The 26,494-nt window shown below is 47.8% G+C and overlaps 2 protein-coding genes and 1 long non-coding RNA gene across 5 annotated transcripts in view; all 3 read right to left on the bottom strand.

Moving 5' to 3' along the window:
- LOC308590756 (inositol 1,4,5-trisphosphate receptor-interacting protein-like 1) overlaps positions 1 to 26,472 on the bottom strand; it is a 43,184-nt gene extending 16,712 nt beyond the window's left edge. The window contains exon 1 of the mRNA XM_081200959.1: positions 26,261 to 26,472. The gene's annotated coding sequence lies outside the window, so the exon portion shown is untranslated. The remainder of the gene's footprint in view (positions 1 to 26,260) is intronic.
- On the bottom strand, positions 5,830 to 8,485 carry LOC308591757. 3 transcript variants are annotated; one of them, XR_014010239.1, is made up of 4 exons: positions 7,796 to 8,059; positions 7,255 to 7,343; positions 6,068 to 6,305; positions 5,830 to 5,932 (listed from the first exon to the last, which is right to left on the bottom strand). It is a non-coding gene; the product is annotated as an uncharacterized lncRNA (long non-coding RNA). The 3 variants fall into 3 exon arrangements; XR_014010238.1 differs by lacking the exons at positions 7,255 to 7,343; positions 7,796 to 8,059 and adding an exon at positions 8,444 to 8,485; XR_014010240.1 differs by lacking the exon at positions 7,255 to 7,343.
- LOC308591509 (inositol 1,4,5-trisphosphate receptor-interacting protein-like 1) lies at positions 16,031 to 17,377 on the bottom strand (the record flags this gene model as incomplete). Its single annotated transcript, XM_081202278.1, is given in 2 exon segments — positions 16,031 to 17,011; positions 17,014 to 17,377. Coding segments are annotated over 2 exon segments (1,149 nt in total). The 3' UTR covers positions 16,031 to 16,226.
- Positions 26,473 to 26,494: the final 22 nt, after the last annotated feature.

Here is a 26,494-nt window from a genome sequence, read left to right as displayed (position 1 = left end):
CAACCCGGTAGCTTTCAGGCTGGCGCTTCCGGAGGGTTCCAGAATGCATCCGGTGTTCCACAGATCGGTGCTCACTCCCTACAAGGCACCGCACAGGTTTCAGGAACCCAGAACGGCACCGAGTCCACTCAGAGAAAGAACCGGGCACGCGGGAGTGGCACAGGAGGAGCGCATCAACGAAGTCACGGAAATTTTGGACTCCAGATGGGGGGAAGAGGGGGTAGAATACTTTCTCGCCAAGGAGGGCACCCCGGCCAGTGCGAACAGCTGGGTGCCAGGCTACGCCTTGGACGAACCTCTGCTCAAAGACGAGTTTCATGCCCTCTTCCCACATAGGCCAATGCCAGAAGACTTTTTCGACGACTGGCTTTTCACGCCCACGCTTTCTGCCAGCACGTTCCGGGGGTTCGACTCGGACGAGGACCCAATACGAGACGCCCGTTCCCCGGAGGGGTCCCCCTCGGGATCTGCCTCAGAACCCTCGTATTGGTGGGACGACAGACCAGAGGAGCAGTGGCGCAGGAAGTGGCTGGAAGGTCCAGGACGAGCAACGCCGCCAGGAGGAAGTGAGGGAGAGACGGACATGGACGTTTTCGGGGACGACCCTGGTTTCGAGCACGGCGGCACAGAGATGGAAGCGGAGGTGACCGTCGTCGACGAGGGCAGGGAGGAAGAACCGGGAGACTTCAGCTGGAGGCCCGCCACGGGAAGCGAACGGTATCCGACGTTCGTCCCTTTGACACAGCAGCACCCAGCTCCCGCACCGAAAGGAGGGGAGGGGGGAACGGGGGGCTTCGAGGGGGGGATGGATGTCAGGGGTTCAGGAGCAGAGGCAAGAGCAAGGGAGGAAACAGAGAGCGAAGGGGAGGAGGCAGAAGAAAAGATGAGTGATGACGACGACCCGAGATCTCCGAGCCTTTCCAGTGAATCAGAAGATTCACAGAAAGGAGCACCAGTGGCCAGGGCAAGGGGGGAGTCTAGGGGGGCACCCCAGGAAGATAGAGCCAGAGGGGACTCAGGGGAGAGCAGTTGGAAATCGGGACCAGCGTCACCGCCAGAGAGCAGGGAAGAGGAAGGGAGCCAGGGAGCAAGCGCTGGCAGCTCACAACAGGGGGGAGGGCATGAGTCAGGAGTGGCCACACCTCCATCGGGGAGCGAAGAAACGGTCAGACGGAAAGTGGAAGGTTGGGCACGCGCGCCAAGTTCAAATGCACAGGAAAGTGACGCAGTAGGCAGCCCTGAAAGAGAGCCAGGTCCTAAAGCCCGGCGCAAGGAGACAGGGGGGTCCGGGGGGTCGGCGTCAGAAGAATCCCGGAAGGAAGAGACCCCGGGGGGCAGAGGGACCCAGAGGAGAACAGTCAGGCGGAAAAGGTGGAGCAGGGCTAGGATAGTAAGTTGGTGCACAAGGGGCGGAGACTCAGACGGAGCTTCGCCGATCTAGCCACTAGACGTAGAGTTGCACGCAGCAGCGTGAGAATGGAAACTGTAATTCAATAAAGACTTTTACTTAATGATCGCTGGCTAGCGTGATCCTCTGTGAGCTAGGATCTTGAAGCAGCTCTGACAGTAGTGATCAGACCATGGCACCTTCATCGAAGGAGACATGATCACATCTATACCGGCGCCAAAGATCAAATCCAGCGTGTGGCCTGCTTGATGTGTGGGGCCCGAAACAAACTGGGAGAGCCCTAGTGTCGCCATGGAAGACACCAGGTCCAGAGCCTGTGAGGAGGGAGTGGCATCAGCGTGGAACATTTGGCCCACTTTGAGTATAAGGCATTTTCCTATATTAAATTATAGAAAATTATGATAATGGTTAAGGTCAATTTTACTACCTTTTCCCATTTTTTCTCTAGTCCCACTCAACACTTGCATGTGACTTCCCAAAGGTTACCCAGGAGAATATGCAGCCCCCAGGCTGAAAAAATGACCCCCACCCCATTTCCCGGCTTAGTGCTGCTCTCATCTGTGGCAGAAGGGTCTGCAGCTCCCTGTGGATATTATATCCCACCTTTTCCGGTAGGTTACACCAGTGCTTTATCAGGTAGTATTATTCTAAGAGATATCCAGAAGACACCGTTCTGTTGCAGCAAGTGCCATCTTCTAATTCAGTTTTTAGTATGATGGATATGCAAAGGTTAAGCTCAGGCAGCTACTGATGTAAAAAGCCCTGGGACCAGGGGACCAGCATGGGACCAAAATACCCAAAAGATAGTATCTTCCCTTATACACCTAACCAATCGCTGCTCTCTGCAGGAGATGGCATCCTGCAGACACTGTTTTATCGGGAGGTCTGTTCTGCTCAGTGTTGGAATACTGCCTTTGGTATGGCAGCGGCTACTTTTTGGAACCCCCTTCTGTTACATATCGAAGAGACACCATCTCTAGTGTCTTCTCAACATCTGTTGGAGACTTTCCTCATTCAACAACACTGAATATATAGTATATATTCACATATACTGTTTTTATATAGGTTTTTAATGATTTGTATACTGTATATGCAAATGCTTTAGACATGTCTTTATTATATTGTGAAATCGCTTCTGCATAGGAAGCAATTCCAGCAACAAAATCATCAAGTTTGCTGATGACACTACGGTGGTAGGGCTCATTTCAGGAGGGGATGAGTCCGCCTATCGGGACGAGGTGGAGCGGCTCTGTGTTTGGTGTGGAGAGAACAATCTGGCTCTTAATACGGCTAAGACCAAGGAATTGGTGGTGGATTACAGGGGAAAAAAGGCGGACATTCAGCCCTTGTATATCAACGGGGAACGGGTGGAGAGGGTGGCGGAATTCAGGTTTTTGGGAGTAGCTATCGATCAGGGCATGACTTGGAGCGCACATACCACTGCTCTGGTGAAGAAGGCCCAGCAGAGAATTTATTACCTCAGACTTTTAAAGAAGAACAATCTGAGTGAGAGACTGCTGGTGTGCTTCTACCGAGGCTCCATAGAGAGCATTCTTACATACGGTATTTGTGCTTGGTTCTCCAGTTGTACAGCTAGGGAGAGGAAGGTGCTCCAGAAGGTCATAACCACAGCCCAAAGGATTATTGGTCATCCTCTCCCATCTTTGGAAGAACTGTACGGTTCCCGTTGTCTTAGGAAAGCAAATAACATCCTGCAGGATTCATCTCACCCGGGACATGGTCTGTTTGCACTACTGCCTTCTGGCAGGAGATATAGAAACATCAAGTCAAAGACAAATAGACTGAAAAACAGTTTCTATCCAAGAGCTGTGGCCTTTTTGAATGCTGTAACTCGATAGTGTGACCTGGGAGTTTGATGGGTGTGGTGTGGGTGTGGCTGGAATGTGGTTTGTTTGGTTGTTGTTGTTGTCTTGCTTTTGATGTTTTAAGGGATGGCATCCAATTTCGTTGCACTTTGTACAATGTTGCACTTGTGTAATGACAATAAAGAATCTATTCTATTCTATTCTATTCATAAATTAATTAAATGAATAAAGTTTGCCAAAGCACAAGATGTCAAATGCAGACTCCTTTTCTTTAGCTGGTTGGTTGTTGTGCAAGAGCTCCGGACCACCTTTAAGCGCACAACCTGTATTTGTCTGTATGTAACTGAATCCCAGTTAGAACAGTAAACTTACGAACTGGAAACTCGATGGAATCATGCCCCACAAATAGCCGCAGTCTGGAAGCGCCCAGTGCATCAATACTGTTCAGAAGAGACACACTCTGCTCCCAATGCCCTTGAAGTGGGGTCCCCAACCTTGTGACCGTGATGCCATGCTACCTGTGAAGGCCTTCATTGGTGCCTCTGAGGTGTTGCTGTTTTTTAATAAATAAGTCTCTAGTCCTCCAAGAATCACTGTTAGAAAATGCCCTTCTAAGCAATTTCTTTGAAATGAGCCAGCCACTATCATCAAGTAAACGAGCTATTTAAGAAGGATTTGATAAATGGTTTTGTGGAACGAAACTCTGACTTTGAAATGGGGCTGCTTGAGAGTAAAGAAACACTGGTTTCTAAAATACATAAAATGTTATTAGACTGGAAAACAAAGATGAATTAGAGAGGTCAACAATGATACAATGGGCTAAAGATTTAGATCATAATATTGATATGGTTTCATGGGAGAAGTTATCGGAAAAGGACATGAAATTTACTGCCTGTTATTCTTAAAAAAAAAAAAAAAACTATTTGGAAATGATGTGTGGGTGGTACCTAATGTCAAACAAATGGCCAAAACGTGTAAAAATGTGTCAAGTAAATGTTGGAAGTATAAACAGAGGGTCATTCTTTCATATGTGGTGGACATGCAAAAGGCTAAAGGCTTTTGGGAAATGATATATAATGAAATGAAGATGTTTAAGTGGGTTATTCCCAAAAGACTTGAAGCCTTTCTTATAGGGTTAATAGGGACACATATTCTGAAGACGATGACCAAATAATTTATGTACGTGACAACAGCAGCTGGAATACTATATGCACAGAACTGGAAAGACGTAATGGACTATGTGGAAATGGCAAAGCAGACAACAAAATTAAGAGACCAAAATGATGAACTTTTTACAGTAGACTAGAGGCCTTTTTTGGACTATTTGGAAAACATTATAGCCAAATGAAATCATGGGCAGGATTCAGCATAGGAGCAGTGGAAGAACAATGATAAAATAATTGTATTAAAGGGCTTTTTCTTGTAATAGATAAGAGTTTGCCATATAATGCAGTAGAAAAGGGTTTGAAGAAAAGCACTGTGGGCATGTGGGTAGGAAGTTAATCTATGAAACAAAGTTGTTATGTAATTATATAATTTGAGAAATTTTGGAAACTTAATAAAAATTAACATTTGCAATTAACCAGCTGGGCTGCTCCCATCCTGTCGGTATTTCTGGACAATGTGTGAAGATTGAACTGTGACTGCTAGGCACCCTGTTTGGGCAGCAGGCAAGAGAAATCCCTGGGGTCCTAAGGAGCTGCTGTTTCCCTCTCCCCTCCACTGCTCTTTTCCTGCATTCCGCCTTATTTTCTTGTCATTTGATCCACCTGTTGTTCTATTTATTTTGTTTTGCTGCCTGCCAGCCATACGGCGGTAGCTAACTGAGGACTTAGGCACACTTACTGTTTGCCCCACACTTTCCAGGCACAGGTCTGTGCTTTCCCAGTCCCTGCCCAACTGGGCCAAAACAAACAAGATGAATTTTAACAGGGAGAAATGTAAAGTCTTGCACTTGGGCAAAAAAAATGAGAGGCACAAATACAAGATGGGTGACACCTGGCTTGAGAGCAGTACGTGTGAAAAGGATCTAGGAGTCTTGGTTGACCAGAAACTTGACATGAGCCAACAGTGTGACGCGGCAGCTAAAAAAGCCAATGCAATTCTGGGCTCCATCAATGGGAGTATAGCATCTAGATCAAGGGAAGTAATAGTGCCACTGTATTCTGCTCTGGTCAGACCTCACCTGGAGTACTGTGTCCAGTTCTGGGCACCACAATTCAAGAAGGACACTGACAAACTGGAACGTGTCCAGAGGAGGGCAACCAAAATGGTCAAAGGCCTGGAGATGATGCCTTATGAGGAACGGCTAAGGGAGCTGGGCATGTTTAGTCTGGAGAAGAGGAGGTTAAGGGGTGATATGATAGCCATGTTCAAATAAATAAATATGTATCATTAATTCTCCTTCTAGTTAACATGTATAAGTACAATAAGCTATGCAGGAGGAAAGGTGGTCAGTATTCTGAAGGTATAAATCTAGATTCAGAAGCATTTTTACATTTATGTGAAATCATGGAATGCAAGCAGTTCTGCCTGTAGTAGCCAGAGCAGCTCTTGATAAGGGTGTGTCTTTGAAGTTAATGAACAGATGCTAGACTTACTTACATTTTCTGTTGAAAGTTTGATGCATGTTGAATAATGATCTGCAATTTGGGCATTTGACAATTGTGGAATTGCTGGCAATGATGTTTCTGCTTGCCTAAAACAAAGAAATAAGCAAAGCAGTCTAGTATAGCAATAAATATCTCTCTCTCTCTCTCTCTCTCTCTCTCTCTCACACACACACACACACACACACACACACAATATCAATGCTTGCGCAAACTACACTTACTTGTTGGACGGGGACTTTATAAACAGAGGGGACTCGGTGCTAAACTGCAAGTCAACCACTCTGGAGCGCCGACGCTGCTTCCTCTCTCGCTCATCATCATTCCCAGGGCAGTTTTCCAGCACAGGGGTGCCTGAGGCACTAAGAGGCTGCCGCCTAGTGCCAGGGGACACAAACACACTGTCGAAAGAGGCATTTCCTTTAGAGCCAGCAGACTGCGGCGTTGAGGCACTCATTGTTGCTAGGAGGGAAACAACAGCTAATGAGATCTATGATTCCTTGGTAACAACAGTTGCATTGGCTTCCAGTTCATTTCTTACCACAATTAAAAGTACTGGTTTAATGTCTTCCATGCCTCAGCACTCCTGCTCTATGCCCTCTTTGAGTGGTTTTGCCTGCCTAGAAATGTGTTTGTGTGCAAACCTCTGGATTTTATGTAGCTGGAGTGTAGCCTACTGCACAGGATATAGTCACATTGCTACACTCACTTTCCCCTCTCTGGACTCACCTACTTCTTGACTCCCACCTGTGCCCATCACTGGAAGGCTGCCCTTGAGAGAAAGGAGTCCTTGGGCTGAAATAGGTTCCCTAAAGTAACTCATTGGAGCCTATGATGTGGGCAAGAAAAGGGTTCTTTTTCACACTTTAGGGCCAGGATACCTGAAATAGCATCTTCTCCAGTATGAAACTTGGCTCACATACAGCTGTACTTTGGTTTTTTAACAGCTTAGTTCTCGAACGTTTTGGCTTCCAAACACCACAAACCCAGTGACTGTTCCGGTTTGCAAACTATTTTTGGAAGCTGAACGTCCGATGGGGCTTCAAACGTCTTGGAAGTTGAACTGACTTCTGCAATGGATTTGTTCAACTTCCAAGGTACGACTGAATTAGATTCAGGGAAAAGGGTCTTTTCCATGTTCTGCACTTGAGATATGGCTGGTAGGAATTCGGGGGGGGGGGGAAGGGTCCTTCCCTGGCTGCACCCAGGCTTAGAACTCCTTGCCTGGCACAGCCAATTTAGCCCCCTCCCCCTCAACTTTCCACCACTCTTCACTTTTTGCCTGCCAGGCAGTTGCAATGGTATCTATGTGGGAATTATTGTATCTTTATTTAGTTACTTTAGGTTTCTCTAGGCAAGATAAAGTGACTGACAAATTTAATACGTAAATAATGGAATTTGCCTTTTCTACTGCTGCTGCACACTGGCCAACGTCTTGGGGTCATGGTGGATAGCTCAATGGAAGGTCTCAGGCCTGGTCCATCACCTCCATTTCAGACCCTATGAGCATGTACATGAAATTAATTTTTTTGCTTCAACATGCAGCAGCTTGTGTTTGTTTATAATGAACTGCATTTCCCATTTTTACTGCCCTCAGCTTAGAGGTCCTTTCAGGAACTCTTTACAATCTCTCTTTGATTTAACCTCTCTGAACAATTTAGTGTCATCAGGAAACTTGGCCTCCTCACTGATCCCTCCAAGCTCTACATCATTTATGAAGTAAAAAAGCACAGGTCCCAGCAACAATCCTTGGGGATCTCCACTTTCTACATCCCTCTATTTGGAGAACAGCCTATGTCTTCCGACTATTTGCTTCCTGCCACTTAACCAATTCCTGATCCACCATAGGACCTCTCTTATTCTGTGACTGCCAAGATTTCTCAGCAGCCTTTGGTAAGGCACTTTGCCAAAAGCTTTTTCCAAAGCCCAAGTACACTCTTCCGACTGCTCACCTCTATCTATATGCTCCATCCATCAGCAGCAGGACTAACTGGGAGCTCCCAGTCGCCCCCCCCCCCAATTTTCCCTAGACAAAGGTGACCACAAGCTAGCCTCTCTCAAACTTGGGTCCCGGGCTGTTGGTGGACTACAATTCCCATCACTCCCAGGACCAGGGGTCACGGGTGATGGGAGTTGTAGCCCAGCAACGTTTGGGGACCCAGGTTTGAGAGAACAGCTTGGAAGCTGCCGAGGCCAGAGCATTAAATCACGGGCAGCAGCCACGATTCCGCCGGCGCGAGGCCCGTGCGCGTCCCCGCCAGGCGAAGGCGCAGCTCCGCGCCTCCATCAATCTCTTCTCCCGCCGCTCCGGCTCCCGCTCCAGGGCGACCCAATGAGCGGCCTTCGGGCGACGCTTGCGCCCGCCAATCAACGTCGCTCCTTTCAAAAGTCCTCCGTCGCGCACCTCTCCGCTCCCTATTGGCCAAGCCTGTCCAACGTCGGCCAATCAGCGACCAGCTTCTTACAGAGTCTCTTTCCCGCCCGCCGCCCCCTCCCCGCCCGCGAAGGCGCCTCCGAATGTGGGGCAAGGCTTGAGGCGGCCGCGGCCTGCTTTGCCTTACGGAGACCTTTTATTACCCGCTTCGCCGCCCTTAACTCACCTTCCCCCCGCCGCGCGGAGTCAGCCACCGACTCACAGTTCCTTTTTTTTTATAATAATATTTTATTAAGATTTTCACAAAAAATTAACATCCACAACAAAAAACAACAGAAAAGAGAAAAAAACAGGCAACAGACATCAAGAAAAAAGATCAAAAAATAAGAAAAATACAAAAGAAAACTTTGCATAAAAAAGAACACTTTTTACATTAGTACCTTTCAAAACCTTATTCTCTTTGCTTCCACCCGCCTTCCCTTCTTGTATTCTATTTTAGAAATTAGTTCAGCAAAATCGTTTAATATTCATTCTAGATCTTTATCCCTCCCTTTGTAGACTTATTTATCTTAATCGCTAGAACCCCTTCATTTCATTTTCAGAGCCTTCAACATTCATAAATTTTACAGTGTTTTTGTAGATAAGCTTTAAACTTCTTCCAATCCTCTTCCATCTGCTCCTCTCCTTGATCTCGAATTCTGCCGGTCATCTCTGCCAGTTCCATATAGTCTATCAGTTGCATCTGCCATTCTTCCCTGGTGGGTAGATCTTGCGTCTTCCAATGCTTTGCGATAAGTATTCTTGCTGCCGCTGTGGCATACATGAAAAAAGTTCTATCCTTCTTTGGCACCAATTGGCCGACTATGCCCAGGAGAAAGGCCTCTGGTTTCTTCAGGAAAGTATACTTAAATACTTTTTTCAATTCATTATAGATCATTTCCCAGAACGCCTTAATCCTTGGGCACGTCCACCAAAGGTGAAAGAATGTTCCTTCAGTTTCTTTACATTTCCAACATTTATTATCAGGCAAATGATAGATTTTTGCAAGCTTGACTGGTGTCATGTACCACCTATACATCATTTTCATAATATTTTCTCTTAAGGCATTACATGCCCTAAATTTCATACCGGTGGTCCACAACCGTTCCCAGTCAGCAAACATAATATTATGACCAATGTCTTGTGCCCATTTTATCATAGCTGATTTCACCGTTTCTTCCTCCGTGTTCCATTTCAACAGCAAATCATACATTCTCGACAATATCTTAGCTTTGGGTTGTAACAATTCTGTTTCCAGCTTTGATTTTTCCACCTGGAAACCATGTTTCCTTTCCAAGTTATAGGCCTCTCTTATTTGAAAGTAATGTAACCAGTCCTGCACCTTATATTTAAGTTTCTCATAACTCTGCAATTTCAGCCTGTCCCCTTCTTGTTCCAAAATTTCCGAGTATCTCTGCCATTTAGATTCCATATTAAGCTTTTTCAGAGCTTTAGCCTCCATTGACGACAATCACCTAGGAGTCTTACTTTCCAGCAAGTCTTTGTATCTCGTCCAGACATTAAATAGTGCTTTCCTAACAATATGATTTTTAAAACCTTTATGAACTTTAGCCTTATCATACCACAGATATGCATGCCACCCAAAAGCATTATCGAAACCCTCTAAATCCAATATGTCGGTGTTCTCAAGAAGTAGCCATTCCTTCATCCAGCAAAAAGCTGCTGCTTCATAATATAACTTAAAGTCTGGCAGGGCAAACCCCCCTCTGCTCTTAGCATCAGTAAGGATTTTATATTTTATTCTGGGCTTTTTGCCCTGCCAGACAAATCTAGAAATTTCTTTTTGCCACTTCTTGAAACAGTCCATCTTGTCAATGATTTGTAACGTCTGAAACAAAAATAACATTCTTGGCAATACATTCATTTTGATAACCGCAATTCTACCCAATAAGGAAAGCTTCAAATTTGTCCAAATTTCAAGATCTTTTTTCACTTCCGACCAACACTTCTCATAGTTATCTTTAAATAAGTTAACATTTTTTGAAGTCATGTTCACCCCAAGGTATTTCACTTTTTTAACCAATGATAAACCTGTTTCTCTCTGAAACTCTTCCTTCTCAATTGATGTCAGATTCTTTTCCAAAACCATTGTTTTCGATTTATTCAATTTAAAACCTGCCACCTGACCAAATTCTTCTATTATTTCCAAAGCTCTGTTAGTACTGGGAATTGGCTCCTTTAATGTCAATACTAGGTCATCTGCATACGCTTTAAGTTTATATTGTTTAACTCCGACCTGTATGCCCTGAATCTGTTGGTCCCTTCTAATCATGTTCAGCAAGACCTCCAAGACAGAAATAAAAAGCAGGGGGGAAGTTGGGCAGCCTTGTCGTGTCCCTTTCTCTATCTTAACTTCTTCTGTAACTGCGTTGTTCACTATTAGTTTTGCCTTTTGTTCTGAATAAATCGCACCTATACCGTTTCCAAACCTTTCTCCCACCCCCATCCCTTGTAGATTTTTCCTCATAAAACTCCAAGAGATATTATCAAAGGCTTTCTCCGCATCAATAAATATCAAAACAGCTTTTGTATTTATATCAACTTGCAATTTTTCCAAGATGTCAATCAAGTTCCTTGTATTACTTGACATATATCTGCCTGGGAGGAAGCCTGCTTGGTCTTTGTGTATCATCCCATCTAAAACTTTTTTCAGCCTTTTAGCCAAAATATCGGCAAAAATTTTGTAATCCACATTAAGTAGGGATATAGGGCGGTAGTTCTTAAGTTGTGTCTTTTCAGACTCATTTTTCGGTATTAGTGTGATGAAGGCCTCTTTCCACGATTCCGGCGCTCTCTTCCCCTCCATAATTTCATTACAAACCTCCATTAACGGTTGAATTAAAAAGTCTTTCAAAACTTTGTAATACTTGGAGGATAGCCCATCTGGGCCTGGAGACTTGCCTAGTTGCAAATTCTTTATGGCACCTTCAACCTCTTGTTCAGAAATTTTTTCATTTAAAATTAATTTGTTCTCTTGAGATATTTTTTGTAGTCCATTTGTTTCTAAAAATTTCTCAATCTTAATCTCATTCTATGGCCCTTGTGCATATAATTGTTTGAAGTATCTCTGGAAGCAGTCTTTAATTTCCTTTGGGTTTTGTATATTCCTCCCATTTACTTCAAGATTAGTCACGGTATTTAATTTTTGTCTTTTCTTCAGCTGCCAAGCTAGCAGTTTTCCACACTTATTAGCCGATTCTAAAGTTTTTTGTCTCATCTGTTTAATCTTCCATTCTATGTCCTGATTGACCATTTTCAAATATTGTGCTTGATATGATTTAATTTCTCGCAGAATCTCCTGTGACTTGGGTTTAGACCTTAATCTCTTCTCTCCTTCTTTAATTTTCTCTAGAATCTTTCCTTTTCTCTCCTCTTGAAGTCTTCTCTTTATAGCATTTTGTTGAATCAGAAAACCTCTCTTTACAGCTTTACTTGCGTCCCAGATTCCTCTCTTTTCCACCGTAGTCTGCAAATTTATTTCAAAATAGTCTTTTATAGTTTTTTGGGCCTTTTTAATAATTTCTGGATCTCTAAACAAGGCGTCATTCATTCTCCATCTGAAGGAACCAATCGGTGTTAATTTCATTTCCATTCTCACAGGGTTGTGGTCGGAGCAAGTTTTGGGGCAGATTTCCACCTTTCGAGTCTTAGGTGCCATCCCTCTTGTAATCCAAATCTGGTCAATTTGAGTCCAAGTCATGTGGGTTTCAGAGAAAAAGGTCCCCTCTCTGCCTAGGGGTTTTTTAGTTCTCCAAATATCAATCAAGTCCATGTTGTCTGTCATTTCAAAGAAAGTCTTTGGTAGTCTTCCATCTTTAGTAACTAGCTGTCTTTCAGATTTATCCATATTTGTCGACACCACACCGTTCATGTCTCCCATCAAGATAATGTTTTGATCCATGTAATCCATCAACGTCTCATGCAGTTTCTTGTAAAATTCTGATTTCCCCTCATTAGGTGCATAGACTCCAATTATTAATATTTTCTCTCCTTGAAGTTGTATTTCAATTCCAACAAATCGTCCATGTTCATCTTTGAGGAGAAATTTTGGTGATAATTTCTCTTTTGCATATATCACAACTCCTCTCTTTTTAACTTTATCTGATGAGATAAATTCTTGGCCTAGTTGTTTATTTATCAGCAGTTTTCTGTGGAGTCTAGTTATATGTGTTTCTTGTAAACAAATCAAATCTAATTGTTCCTTTTTTAGAATATGAAAAATTCTTTTCCTCTTACTGGAGGAGTTCAAACCCCTAATATTCCAGGTTAAGATCTGCAGAGACATGTTGTAGTTACAGCCGGGTTCCTCCAACCGCTCCCAAAAGTTGCTCTTGTTCCAACGGTTGTGTCTCTTTCTCAAGTTGGTCCAACCCCAGGGGGTGCCTTCCCAGGACAAATGGTCCCACACCTGGTAGTTCTGGTTCTTTTGTTCTGGCCTCTTTTCGTAGGTCCTGACCGAAGTCTCCCAAGAAGCTCACTTTATCTTCCTTTGATCTTATTCTTATCTTCTTTCCTTTAAATGAAAATGAGAGGCCTTGTGGAAATTCCCACCTAAACAGGATGTTGCTTTTCCTTAGCAGGCCTACCAAGTCTGCGTAATTAGCTCTGAGGTCCAGTAGATATTTTGGGATATCCTTGAAGATCTCAATTCTCACACCTTCTATCATGAGTGCTTTCTGATAATGAAGATTCAAGATTTTATCTCTTTCTTCCTTTGATCTTAGTGAAATCAGACAGTCTCTTGCTCTATTTTTCCTTTTTACCCTTCCCAGTCGGAAAGCACTCACTATCTTAAATTCTTCCTTTTGTGGATCCAGGTCCCAGTAGTCTTCCAATTCCGATGTAAGAAATTCAATTAATTCCCCTTCTTCTGATTCTGGGACCGCTCTTATTCTCAAATTAGTCTGTTTCTCTTTAAGTTCGATCAGGGAGAATTGTTCCTTATAGTCATCCAGTCTTCTATTTATTGGCGGTATCTTCTCCTCCACCAGAGTCAGGGCCGTCTTTAGCAGATGCGGCGCTGGGGTGCAAATATCCACCCAGCACCCCCAAATTACCACGGATAGTGGGGGGCGATGCTGTGCACTGCCAGCCGCCGGGGGAGGGGGCGCAACTCTCCCCCATGCTGCTGCGGGAGAGCATTCCCCACAGAGGCTTGGGAGGGAAGCTGCACGTCCGGCAGCCATATGGTTGGCAGGGTGTAGCTGGCAGACTTGCAGGGAAAGGGGAGGCTGCCGGCAAATCCGCGCAGCTCCCCCAGTCGCTGGGGCACCCCTGAGAGGCCGGCGCCCTGGCGCAACGAACCACTAAGCCCTATGGGAAAGACGGCTTTGGACAGAGTGCATAAATGATTAGAATTTGGGACTAGGTCCTGGGGGACCCGGGTTCAAATCCCTGCTCTGCCATGAAACTCACTGGTAATTGTGAGCCAGTCACATCTCAGCCTTAATAACCTCCCTGACAGGTTTGTTGGGAGAACTTCAGTTCCTTGGAGGAAAGATGGGACATAAATGCATAAATACCTAATTTGGCATATCTGAGCGACACAATAGTTCTGAAGCAGAAAGGTGATGGATGTGTAGCATAGCAGCAAGCACTATTTTAAAAAAGGCATTCCTTCTTGTGTGCATTCATAACAAGGAAAGGATTAACAGTAATTTGTTTTGGATTGTGTTGTTTTTAATTTGCTGCACTTTTAATTTGAAATGGAGTTGCCACTTTTAACGTATTTTTATCTATTTCATAAAATGCATCCACTGCTTGGTTGTAAATAATAATAATAAATCTCAAAGCAGTTTACAAAAAGACAGGGCTCCACAAATTGAACAGGGCTCCACAATTCTTGGCTGGCTTTGGTAGCCCACCCTCAAACTGCTTGCAAGGCCTCTGCACCTATTGAGATTGTTATAACTTGCGGGGACGGGAGTAGGATGTGTGCCGAAACCCTTCTAACCCTTATAAAATATGTGAGGATTCAAACAGCCAGACTAGCTTCCTGGTGAGATGACAGCCCAAGTCGGTGGTTCTCAAACGTCTTCCTCTGGGGCATAGTTTGAGAATAAAAATTTGCTAGCACCACACTGAATTTTTTATTGATAAGAAATACATTGCAAAACAAAAAGAAACCTTTCCTAGCTGTGTTTGGTTTCTAAAATAGAATACAACTACTTTATAATATGATCAAGTGACATCCATAAAGTATAAAACAAAGCAGCTACATAAAAACATGAGTCATTCGCACATACTTGATGTTTTTGATCTCATTTAGAGAAGATATTTATCCGTATTCTGCAAATAAAAGCATATATTTTGATACTATACTATACTATTCCATACTGAAATGTGTAAATGTTTCTTTGGTTGTCCTTCAATCTTCCCACCACACTTGACATCCTCTCCTGCCACACCCTTTGAAACTCTGTCCTAGGTAATGGGCCATCAAAGGAACAAAGGAAGTGGATCAGACAGAAAATGGGTTTGGCCTCCCTCAAACTCGCTGGTTCTTAGAAAGGCAAAGACAAGAGCAGAGACTGAAGTGGAGTGATGTGAGGTAGAAGCTGGAAGTGGAAGGGGCAGGCTGGGAAGCCAGAGAGACAGAGCGATGCTTGATTTCTGTTTGAAGATTGCAACTATGGGAGAAGCAAGGTCTCTTGGAGTGCTAATGCTGTGAACTCCTCCGTTGTAGGCTTAGGTGGTATATATTTGTAAATAAACCATAAATCCTAAAGACACCTCAGCCTTTGCTGGGCCCAGTGGTTTTTTTCTGTATTTTTTTTGGGTACTCTCATTTACCTACTCATATTGCAATAATGCCCCGCAATGAGGCCATTCTTAGCTTCACAAAGTGTTTGGGGGTATGCATATCCTTGCGTCCCCTGTGCCTCATTCTGAAGGAAACATGAAGCCTGGACAAGTGCGTGGCTGCTCCTGCACAGTTTATTTAGGAATCACTGCTCTCCATGCATGCAAGCTTTTCACTGCCTCTACACATCCTCATCCAAATGCCACACCTCATATCCACCACACCCCAATTTAATCCGCATCTACCATTTCCACAGCTCTTTGTTTTTTAACTTGCTAGATTTTCCACAGAAACTGAAAGGGAAAATAATATAGGATGGCATTCTGAAGAGGGCATTGTGTGGCTGCTGTTCAAAAATTGCATGCATAACCAGCCTTGAATCCATGGTAGACTGATGTCCTTAGAAACCTTTGCAGGGATACATTGTGCAGTTCTTATTTTGAAGAGAATAAAAAATGCTCTGGTGGTTCCCATTCATTTGAATGAGGCATGTGCAGGACAGCTTTCCAACTCAGTGGTAGGAAGACTGTGGTCCCCCAGGTGTTGCTGGACTACAACTCCCATCAGCCCTTGGCCATGCTGGTTGGGGCTGATGGGAGCCCAACAGTATATGGCTGGTCAGAAGCGACCCACCCCTGTTCAAACAGCTTGCTGTGCCCCATGTTAATTAATTTCTTTGGATTTTCTGCCACAGGCACCACGAGTGTTGGGTACGGCCCCTGCACACAGTGTGACAGTGCTGCCATAGTTAGGGATCGACACACTTCTTTTGTTTTCAGACCAAGACAGATTAGTGACCCCTCCTTCCATCTCATGTTCCATTGAAAAAACAGCTGGGGAAGTTGCAGTTGCAGCCCTGTGGCCATCAGATGTCTGTGGTTAGTCTATGGGTTTTCTAAAGGTAGACCTAGAGAAGCAGTGAAACACAGTGGCTTCATTGGAGGCCTGGCAGGCATTTAAGAACACAGTTTGCTGGAACCTTTATTTCAAGTTTAATATAGCAAATTCTTTTGGAACTGGAGCATATAAAGATACCCACATGGCACCATCCCAGCAGGATCAGAGATGCTCCTACACATCTAAGCCAGCCTTGTTTCATTGCTGGCCACCGCCCTCTGCCTTTCCAACCCTGTTAGGGTATGTGGGTCTATGAAGAGCCACAAAAGGCTGGTCTTTCTAGCAGAGCTGACTTTTGCTCCTGTCGGTACCCTGTCAACAGAGCCCTCACTGGTTGTACAACCTCTGCAAACTCCTTCATTGCCTTGGCATGAAGGTTTGGGTCCTCTGCCAAGTGCCTGAAAAGATTTAAGGGGCTTGCCCTCCGGAGGTCCCTGGGCATAGGGATCTGGACAGGCAAGGAGATGTTACCAATAAGGAAATGCTGAAGATATATCTCCTGCAGGGCGGTGTGCATATACAAGAGGATGTCCTGAAGTCTTCGTGCAGAGCTCTCAGGGCCCCAGTCCAACGGGGGCTGAAAGAGCAAGAGATGCATCAGGCAAGTCTTGTAGTGATAGTTGGTGAGCACCATGTTCTTCCCCTCTGATGGGCTGGATTCTTTGAAATAGATTACAATCTGGAGACATTTCAGGTGGCAGCTCCCCTCTGGGGCTTGCTGGCTCACCCACTTAAAAAAGAGCAGCTCCTGGACAGCAAAGGACTTCTGCCAGACAGTGCCAGTCAAACTATCCATCTCGGCAGGTTGGGTGGCCAGGAAGACCAAGGAGTCTCCTTGCTGCACCCCGAGTATGATGTCAACAGAGATCGACCTGCCTGGCCGATATGCCAATTTCAGTCGACATGTTGAATTAGAAGGCTGAGGCACAAGGTCAAGGTTGTACTTCGGCTGGATACTGGGCCAGGCCTTGCCCACCAGGCCTTGGAACCAGTGGATGGTTTTCTCCACATCCAAGTGGAAGCTGGTGCACAAACGTAGAAAAGGAAGATTCCTTGCTGGTCACTGCTCAGTTCTTTCTCTGGATGGTGAAGGAAACACACCACGTCGCCCAGGAACCTCTCTCTCTTGCACACACATTCTCTCTCCACCAAGATGTGTCCATGTGTGCTTGGGGCACCCTCAGATTCACTAGTTACAATGTGGAAAGAGTGCCCCTTGGGTGGCAGTACGGGCACGAGAACGCGGAAAGCTTTGGAAGGCTTCTGTGTGTGCCACCCTTCAAAGGCACTGTCCACCCCGATGCAATTCTCCAGCACAAGGAGGTTGTTCTGGTAGGGAAGGGCTCCGCGACAAGCCTCCAGCAAGTCTGAAATATACTCAGAGTCGCAAAGTGATTTCATGCTCTTTATTCAGCTCATAGTGGTGAGGAGGAATGAATGAATGTCCCCTCACAGTATCTGCTTTATATACATTATTTACACAATGGGCTGCACATGATTGGCTAATTCCGGAATTCTACTGTAAGCCAATCAGGTTGTGGATTCACTTCTATCTGGAGCAGGATTGGGTGGTTCCTGCCAACCAATCATACTGCTGCATTGTTCTAGGACCAATCAGACTGCTGCATTCTGAATCCTATTGTTCTAGGACTAATCAGACTGCTGCAATTTGAATCCTATTGTTCTAGGACCAATCAGACTGCTGCAGTTTGGATCCTAGTCAACTCAGTACATAACACCCCTCCCCTCTAAGTTCCAGTCCTGCCCGGGAGGTCGCATTCATAGTCCTCAAGGTATGCCGGCGGCCTACGTGTGCGTTGCGGCCTGGGGTGTTCCCTGGTCCGGGCTCCAGGTTCTGGCTCGTGTTCCAAGGATGCTGGCTGTGATGGGGTTGTTTGGTCTGGTGCAACCGGCTCGCTCAGTTGTGGTTCTGGTTCTGGTGTCCTTTCGGCCTCACGGGTCCTCTCTGTATTTACTGATTCTGCCTCTCCTGCTGGCCCCTCCTGCTCTATGGGCTTCACTGCCCCGCTGTTCCCTTGGGACTCCTCTGACCTGTCCTCCTCCTGGGTTTCTCCCGGGAATCGTTGCCGTATCTGGTCGCAGTGGCGGCGCCAGCATTGCCCCCCATCCGTTAGCACCTAGTACGACACTGGGCCAGTGACCCTGGTGACTGTGGCGGGTACCCATGCTGGGCCTGCCCCAAAATTCTTTGCGTACACTGGGTCCTGGGCCTCGAAGGTCCGGGGGTTCCTGCCTTCCCCCACCACTACCTCATCCTGAGCTCTATCGGGGTGAAGGCGGTCCAATCTGATTGCAAGGCGCCGACCCATTAGTAGTTCAGCGGGGCTCCGGCCAGTCGTTGAGCTGGGGGTGCTGTGCTGTGCTAGAAGGAATGTGGCAAGGCGGTACTCCCAGTCCCCTTGCGTCATGCGGCGAAGGGTGTCCTTGGTGGTCCGCACCATGCGTTCTGCTTGGCCATTGGTGGCAGGGTGGAACGGCGCCGAACGAATGTGGCGGATGGCGTTCTGTGCTGTGAAGGTTTGGAATTCTCCTGACGTAAATGCAGTCCCGTTGTCTGAGACGAGAGTGTCAGGGAGCCCGTGGGTTGCAAACAGCCTGCGTAGTACCCGGATGGCTGCGGACGTGGAAGTGGACGGTACCAGTGCGACTTCCAGCCATTTGGTGTAGGAGTCCACCACTATGAAGAATGTTTTCCCCTGAAAGGGGCCAGCGAAATCCACATGCAGGCGTGACCATGGTGCTCGGGCGGACTCCCAGGACTGGACTGGGGCCCTTGGGGGATCTGGGCGGGATTCTTGGCAGGCCTGGCAGTGCTTGACCCAGGCCTCTATCTCTCCATCAATCCCCAGCCACCACACATAACTCCTGGCAAGGGCCTTCATTCTTACTACCCCTGGATGTGTCTCGTGTAGGGCTGTGAGGACCCTTTTGCGGAGGGGCTGGGGAACGACGACTCTGCTTCCCCATAACAGGCACCCCTTGTGGGCCGACAGTTCATGTTTGCGGGTTGTGTAGCCGGCGAATTCTGGCCCGGGGCTGCTGCTGGGCCATCCCCTCCACACCCAGTCCAGGACCCGGGAGATGACCCTATCTTTCTTGGAATGGTGTGCAACTTCTTGTGCCTGAATGGGGCGGTCGGGAAGCAGCTCCAGGCTCATAACCTCTTGTGCAGGTGCTGGGTCAGGGCCTGTTTCTGGTAGTGGTAGCCTGCTGAGGGCGTCCGCATGGCCCATCGCCTTCCCAGGTCGGTGAATCAGTGCATACTGGTAGCTGGCAAGGAAAATTGACCACCTGAGGACGCGAGGAGACAGCACTTGGGGGGTCTGCTTTTCGGGGGCAAACAAGCCAAGCAACGGCTTGTGGCCAGTCACCACGGTGAAGGGCCGCCCGTACAAGAAGTCATGGAATTTTTTTACTCCCTTCACGATTGCCAGACCCTCCTTGTCAATTTGCGAGTAGTTCCGCTCGGTTGCGTTGAGTGTCTGGGAAAAGTACGCCACCAGTACCTCTCTTCCATCCGGGAGTTGGTGCCCCAGGACAGCGCCAATGCCATAGGGTGAGGCGTCGCATGCTAGCACCACCGGCAGCCTCTCGTCGAAGTGTGCCAAGACAGAGTTTGAGACAAGCAAGTCCTTGACTGCCTGGAATGCGGCCTCCTGGCGCTGGCCCCACACCCAAGGGGCCCGCTTGTCCAGGAGTCTGTGTAGGGGCTCCGCTACCGCCGCCTTGTGGGGAAGGAAGGAATGGTAAAAGTTCAATAGTCCCAAGAAGGCCTGAAGTTCAGTCTTGCTCTTGGGCGCTGGGGCATCACAAATGGCCCGTACCTTGTCCCCAGTCGGGTGGACCCCTTCTGCGTCCACCATAAATCCCAGAAAGTCCACCTGAGGCACTCCTAGTAGACATTTTTCCCGCTTCACCTTGAGACCCGCCGTCTGGAAACGGTGCAGAACGGTGTGGAGGCGGTCCTCAAACTCCTCTGGTGTGGGCCCGGCAATCAACACATCATCGAAGAAGGGGGTGACACCAGGAATCCCTTTAAGGAGAGAGTCCATTAGATTCTGGAATATGCCTGGTGCCACGCTGACCCCGAATTGCAGCCGCTTTACCCTGAACGCTCCTCTGTGCGTCACAATTGTCTGTGCCTCTGCTGTGGCCTCATCTACTGGCAGCTGTTGATATGCTTGGGCCAAGTCCAGCTTGCCAAAAATTTTCGACCCAGCCAGGGTGGCAAGGACATGGCTGACCACTGGCACTGGGTATGCGTGGGCCGTGAGGGCCTTGTTTATGGTACATTTGTAGTCTGCGCAGATGCGGACCGAACCATTAGGCTTGACGGGTGTGACGATTGGAGTTTCCCAGGGGGCATTAGGTACCGGCTCCAGCACTCCTTGCTCCACGAGTCGGTCCAATTCCTCGTCTATACGGGGTTTCAAGGCGAACGGGACCCGGCGGGCCTTGAGCCTGACCGGTCGTACTGCGGGGTCAAGCTGTAGCGCAATGGGGGGCCCCGTATACTGTCCCAATTTCCCGTCGAAAACCCCTGGAAATTCCTTGCATATGGCGTCCACGTCCACTTGTAAGCTAGTGTGGTTCACCCCGGTGACAGCTAGCCCCAGTGGTCCGAACCATGCCAATCCCAGTAAGCTAATGTAGGGGCCCTTGACCACAAGCAAGTCCAGTTGCCGCGTTCGCCCTCGGTATTGCACCCTGAAGGTCCCCACCCCCATTGTGGGGACCTTACGTTTCTGGAAGTCCCGTAGGGTGAATGGGGCCGGCCTGAGTTTGGGACCCCCAGTAGGACACAGTTTCCTTAAGGTCTTTGCCGAGATTATGGATAGAGTTGAACCCGTGTCAAGCTCCATGCGGCATGGGGCCCCCTCTATCTGTACCTCTACATAAATTTTCTCTACGTTGGGGTGGGGCAACTGGTATACCTGGCAGTCCATGACCTCCGTCGAGTTGCCTTGGTGCGTTGGGCCCCGGGAACTGGGGCTCTTGGGTTGGTCATCTGATGCCTGGTGTCGGGTGGGCCGAGCCCGACACACCCGGGCGATGTGTCCCGATTTTCTGCACTGCCTGCACTCTGCGTTGCGGAAACGGCAGGTCCTCCTCTCGTGACTCTCCCCGCAGCTTGCGCAGTTTCCTCCTTCTCGTCGAGGCAGCTGTGGTCTGTGCGCTGCTTGAGTGCGCTGCTGTACTCGGTGCACCTCCTCCCTGTCGGATCCTGAGTCGTCGGTGAGGTCTTCGTGGTGGACCCTCGGTTGGGATGGCAGGCTCGGCCGTGCCTCTTGCGTCGACCTCTCGGCAGCTTCCGTGGCCAGGGCCTCCTCCAGAGCGACCTGGAACGTTAGGTCCTTCTTAGCGTAGAGGCGTCGTTGCAGCTTCTCATCCTTCAGGCCACCAACGAGGTGGTCACGAAGCATGTTCTCCAGCTCCGAAAAGTTGCAGAACCGGGCGGCTTGGCGAAGAGAGGTCACAAACCCAGTTATGGTTTCCCCAGGGGCTTGTCGCTTTGCGTAGAAGGCATTTCGACGAGCCACCACTGAGGGCTGCGGCGAAAAGTGCCCCTTCAGCTGTTCCATTATTGTTTTGTATGGAACAGTAGCGACGTCTTCAGGCGCAAGGAGAGCCCGGGCGATTTCAAACGTCTCCTCTCCGCAGACGCTGAAGAATATCGCCCTCTTCTTGGCGTCTTCTTCGTCGGTGACCCCTTTGGCTTCTAGGAGGAAGGTGAAACGGGAGGCGTACGCTTCCCAGTCTCCAGATGCTGGGTTGAATGGCGAGAAGCTGCTGTTGGCTGCCATTCTGAGTTCCTTGTGTCCCGGAGCTGAAGCCTGGATACACGGTGCGAGGCAGCGGTGCGGCAGGTGGCGGTGCTGCGGTGCTGTGTGTGGCAGTCAGCTCAGCGGGATCCCATCCTCGTCGCCAGTGAAATATACTCAGAGTCGCAAAGTGATTTCATGCTCTTTATTCAGCTCATAGTGGTGAGGAGGAATGAATGAATGTCCCCTCACAGTATCTGCTTTATATACATTATTTACACAATGGGCTGCACATGATTGGCTAATTCCGGAATTCTACTGTAAGCCAATCAGGTTGTGGATTCACTTCTATCTGGAGCAGGATTGGGTGGTTCCTGCCAACCAATCATACTGCTGCATTGTTCTAGGACCAATCAGACTGCTGCATTCTGAATCCTATTGTTCTAGGACTAATCAGACTGCTGCAATTTGAATCCTATTGTTCTAGGACCAATCAGACTGCTGCAGTTTGGATCCTAGTCAACTCAGTACATAACAAAGTCATTCACAAAGGTCTCCACAAAATCACACATGCTGGTCAGACCACAGAATTCCAGGTCAGCGTGCTGGTCATAGAAGGTCTCCAGCCTTTTTTGCTTGGATTCGTCACATTCGGATTCTGTGTCAGTGTCGTCATAGTCTTCTTCAATGGTGGTGGTGCTGGAGCTGTCTGTGCTGGAGTCATAACGGGGTTCCTTCTCTATGGTGCAGCACCCAAACAGGATGAGAATGACCAGCCCTACGTAGTGCCACCCATCCCAGGTTCCATCCTCTGCTGCCGGATCGGTTGTCACCCAATCCTCCCGGCTCTGCCCTGGGTCCCAGCTCCAGCCCTTTTGGTCAAATTCTGTCTGCAGGTGTCCCATTTCTGTTTTCATCAGCTTCTCATGCTCCTGGAGCCGGTCCAGTGTGGCCGAGTCTGTGGGGTCACTGACCATCAGGGGGCGATGAACTAGAGCTAGCACAGCCAGGAAGATTAGGCGGCCCAAGGCCATCTCTAAAGCAGATGTCCCTGGAGAAAAACATGAGAGAGAAAAGCATCCAAACTGTTGACAAGGAAGATTTCTCAGCAAGGCTGCATGAATTCTGCCCTGGAGAAAAGACTGAATCCTGCAATCAGTATAAATCATATCAATTAAATTGTAAACATAGCTTATTTGCTAAGTGATTACCATTTTGTACATTTCCCCCTCCTGGTATTGGTAACTGTGGGGAGTGGGAAGGAACTGGGGTTGGTGGGGTAGAGCTGGATAGGAAACATCTGGGATGTTTCTGCTCTTCCCACCCTTCAGGTACTTATTACCTGATACCTGCTTGCACAGAGGTGTTAGCCAAAGGGGCTCAGCCAGCAGACCACCACTGAGCCAAGCAGTCCCCCCCCCAAACAATACCAGAACACATGTCAGTCAGCTCAGAATGTGGCAATAGGTAGCTTTCCCATTGTCCTTTTTGCCCATGGCAACCAGTTTTTTGCCCATGGCAAATATTTTTTTTTTTTTTAAAGAAATAGATTATGATCTGGAGACATTTCAGGTGGCAGCTCTCCTCTGGGACTCGCTGGCTCACCCACTTAAAAAAGAGCAGCTCCTGGACAGCAAAGGACTTCTGCCAGACAGTGCCAGTCAAACGATCCATCTCGGCAGGTTGGGTGGCCAGGAAGACCAAGGAGTCTCCTTGCTGCACCCCGAGTATGATGTCAACAGAGATCGACCTGCCTGACCGGAATGCCAATTTCAGTTGACATGCTGAATAAGAAGGCTGAGGCACAAGGTCAAGGTTGTACTTCGGCTGGATACTGGGCCAGGCCTTGCCCACCAGGCCTTGGAACCAGTGGATGGTTTTCTCCACATCCAAGTGGAAGCTGGTGCACGAAACGTGGAAAAGGAAGATTCCTTGCTGGTCACTGCTCAGTTCTTTCTCTTGATGGTGAAGGAAACACACCACGTCCCCCAGGAGCCTCTCTCTCTTGCACACACATTCTGTCTCCACCAAGATGTGTCCATGTGTCCTTGGGGCACCCTCAGATTCACTAGTTTCAATGTGGAAAGAGTACCCCCTGGGTGGTTGTATGGGCACGAGAACGCGGAAAGCTTTGGAAGGCTTCTGTGTGTGCCATCCTTCAAAGGCACTGTCCACCCCGATGCAATTCTCCAGCACAAGGAGGGTGTTCTGGTAGGGAAGGGCTCCGCGACAAGCCTCCAGCAAGCCATTCACAAAGGTCTCCACAAAATCACACATGGTGGTCAGATGACTGGTTTCCAGGTCAACGTACTGGTCATAGAAGGTCTCCAGCATTTTTTGCTTGGATTCGTCGTATTCGGATTCTGTGTCAGTGTCGTCATAGTCTTCTTCATCGGTGGTGGTGCTGGAGCTGTCTGTGCTGGAGTCATAACTGGGTTCCTTCTCTATGGCGTGTCTGCAGCACCCAAACAGGATGAGAATGACCAGCAATACGTAGTGCCACCCATCCCAGGTTCCATCCCCTGCTGCCGGATCGATTGTCACCCAATCCTCCCGGCTCTGCCTTGGGTCCCAGCTCCAGCCCTTTTGGTCAAATTCTGTCTGCAGGCATCCCATTTCTGTTTTCATCAGCTTCTCATGCTCCTGGAGCCGGTCCAGTGTGGCCGAGTCTGTGGGGTCACTGACCATCAGGGGGCAATGAACTAGAGCTAGCACAGCCAGGAAGATTAGGCGGCCCAAGGCCATCTCTAAAGCAGATGTCCCTGGAGAAAAACATGAGAGAGAAAAGCATCCAAACTGTTGACAAGGAAGATTTCTCAGCAAGGCTGCATGAATTCTACCCTGGAGAAAAGACTGAATCCTGCAATCAGTATAAATCGTATCAATTAAATTGTAAACATAGCTTATTTGCTAAGTGATTACCATTTTGTACATTTCCCCCTCCTGGTATTGGTAACTGTGGGGAGTGGGAAGGAACTGGGGTTGGTGGGGTAGAGCTGGATAGGAAACATCTGGGATGTTTCTGCTCTTCCCACCCTTCAGGTACTTATTACCTGATACCTGCTTGCACAGAGGTGTTAGCCAAAGGGGCTCAGCCAGCAGACCACCACTGAGCCAAGCAGTCCCCCCCCCCAAACAATACCAGAACACATGTCAGTCAGCTCAGAATGTGGCAATAGGTAGCTTTCCCATTGTCCTTTTTGCCCAGTGCTTTTTTTCTTAAAAAAATGTTTAGGGGTACTCTCATTTTCCCACTCATATTGAAAAACTGCCGCTCAATGAGGCCAAACTTAGATTCACAAAATGTTTAGGGATATGCGTGCCCTGGCATCCCCCCAGAAAGAAAGCACTGGTGATAGCCATGGTGAAAGTCAGCAAAAGAAGTCAAAGAGCAAGTGAAGGACACAAGAAGAGCCTGGTTCAGTCCAGCCTCCCCTTCTCATAGTGGCCAGTCTGTGAGAAACCTTCACCACACGACCTGAGCGGAAGAGCACAGTCCCTTCCTGTTTCCAGCATTTCTGCTTCCAGCCATGGAGGCAGAGCAGAGGCATCCTGGCTAGTGGCCCCTGGGACCTTCTCCTCCATGAATTTGTCCAGTCCTCTTTTAAAGCCATCCAACTCAGTGGTGCATCCACTGTAGCTGCTATCTCAGAAGGTGCTAGCCATTCCTATCCCTGCTCAGATTTGTCCTTTTCAGTTTATTCTTCTTCCGCCATTATTGTTCTGTGAGGGTCAAGACCCAAGGGCGTTGGTGGCTGGGCCTGAAGCCCCCCCCCCCCCCCAGGGTGAGGGTCTCTTGGTGGGGAAGGGTTTAATCTCCCTTGATAACAGATGGGGGAAAGGTGTTTGTGTTATCCCAAGTGAGAGATGTTGGTTTTTTGTCTTTGCAACTGCTGGATTTGGACATGATGATGGGTTGTGGAATGTTTTGAGTGTTTTGCCAAAGTGAGACTTGAGTGGATGGTACTATGTGATGGAAGCAAGGGGAGTGTAATTGTCGGAGGAGTGAGGGTGGCACTTAATTCCTGATTTTTTGTAATAATCATGTGGTCCCCATATATATATATATATATATATATATATATATATATATATATATATGCTGCATTCCGATATATTTTAATTTTGCAAATAATTCACTTTTGTTTTTTAGTTTTTAGAGATTTGCTGCTTAATTGTGTTACTACAAATGTAGGATTTTATCATTAACAGCTGTGTTGAATGTGGGATTTGTCTTTTTTATATAATGTATCTTGATTCTTGTTGAAGCAAGCTGCTTGTAGTCAACAGTCCAGGGGCTGCATGCCAGTTGGTAGGTTGGGCAGGAGAGACCGAAAGTGGAAGGAGCAATGGTTGTGGCTCCTATCCCTTTTGCACAGCAGACTGCCTTGCAGCTTCACAAACACCAGAGGTTTCTACACATCCACCCACCCTTGTAGCTTGCCTCCAGCTGCCTGTCACATAGGCCAATCCCACCCCTCTCCATCACTTCTATTCCTACCTCTGGAGGCGCAGAGCTCTTAAAGGGGCAGAGCATCTTAAGCCAGGGCTGCTCCATGCCTCTCCTCCTCTCTGCAGGCACAGCACAACATACTCAAGTCACTCTTGTTCTTTAAAGCCTGGGCCTTCCCCAGCTCTCCCGCTGCCTTTGTGCAGCCCTGCTGGCTGCTGCCTGCTGCACTGGTAGCTCACCCCCATTATTACTTGGCTGACCCTGAAGTCACATCTGCCCCAG

This window comes from Podarcis bocagei, assembly GCF_964188305.1.
Source record: "Podarcis bocagei genome assembly, chromosome: 7".
Classification (NCBI taxonomy): domain Eukaryota; kingdom Metazoa; phylum Chordata; class Lepidosauria; order Squamata; family Lacertidae; genus Podarcis; species Podarcis bocagei.
This window is presented reverse-complemented; position numbering and strand designations above follow the sequence as displayed.